The 976-nt window shown below is 40.4% G+C and overlaps 1 protein-coding gene across 1 annotated transcript in view; it reads right to left on the bottom strand.

The window, feature by feature from the left end:
* Window positions 1-976, bottom strand: part of LOC119589515 (synaptotagmin-1-like) — a 71,270-nt gene that overhangs the window by 15,587 nt on the left and 54,707 nt on the right. Inside the window, exon 5 of the mRNA XM_037938115.1 lies at window positions 39-176. Coding sequence (XP_037794043.1) covers window positions 39-176 — 138 coding nt within the window. The remainder of the gene's footprint in view (window positions 1-38; window positions 177-976) is intronic.

Here is a 976-nt window from a genome sequence, read left to right as displayed (position 1 = left end):
CCGGCAATCCACGCAAATTCAAAGAAACTCATACTTACAATGACAGTGATAACGAGTTTGCCCGTGTTGCCCTCTTGACCCGTCGGGATGTACTGGATGCCGAAGGAGAGGTGACCCTGGGCCTCTCCCCCCACAGGGCTGCCCACGCCGCTCCCCACACTGTCGCCCACGCTGCTCTGTAGGGAGAAAATGGGGGGAATGAGTAGGGGAAAATGTTGTGAATATTGAGGGGAGGGGGAGGGGGGGGGAGTCGTGAGTACTGATGAGGGGAAAAATTCGGGAGTACTTGATGAGGGTGGGGGGGGGGGGATTATGAGTACTGATGAGGGGAAAAGAGCCGTGAGTACTTGATGAGGGGGAAAAATTGTGAATACTTATGAGGGGAAAAATCCGTGATGAGGGGGAAATAGTGAGTATTGATGGGGAGAAAAAGTGCATATTGCTGAAACAAAATGGTGTGATATGAGGAAAATATAAAGAGGGTGGAATAAAATACAGTGCAAGGCAAATATAATGATAAAACAAATAAAAAGATACGACAAGATAAACGATAACCAATTAAATAAAAAAAGCATACAATAAGATAAATGATAACAGAATTATAAGACGATAATGTTGAAACAAAATACAAATTTGTTAAACTTAAGATACTGCTGACGAAATATAAGATAAAGTTACTGATGACGAAATATGCGCAAGCTATTGATAAAATAGCAGTTTTACTGATAATGCTATTAGCTGTAAACTCTGGTAAAAAATTACTGATAACAACAGGATTATTGGTTCACTATTATCCCAGTAATAAGACTTAAAGCGAACATACGGGCGATAATACCAGGATTGACGAAATGAACTCATGCATTACCGTAACGAATAAAATGTCGATAGGTAGTGTTATGATAATAACGACGGTAACTACAACACGATTAATTTACTAAAACAACGATGATGCTAATTTCAGCAATAGCGTATTAGT

The sequence above is a fragment of the Penaeus monodon genome, chromosome 25 (genome assembly GCF_015228065.2).
Source record: "Penaeus monodon isolate SGIC_2016 chromosome 25, NSTDA_Pmon_1, whole genome shotgun sequence".
Taxonomy (NCBI): Eukaryota; Metazoa; Arthropoda; class Malacostraca; order Decapoda; family Penaeidae; genus Penaeus; species Penaeus monodon.
This window is presented reverse-complemented; position numbering and strand designations above follow the sequence as displayed.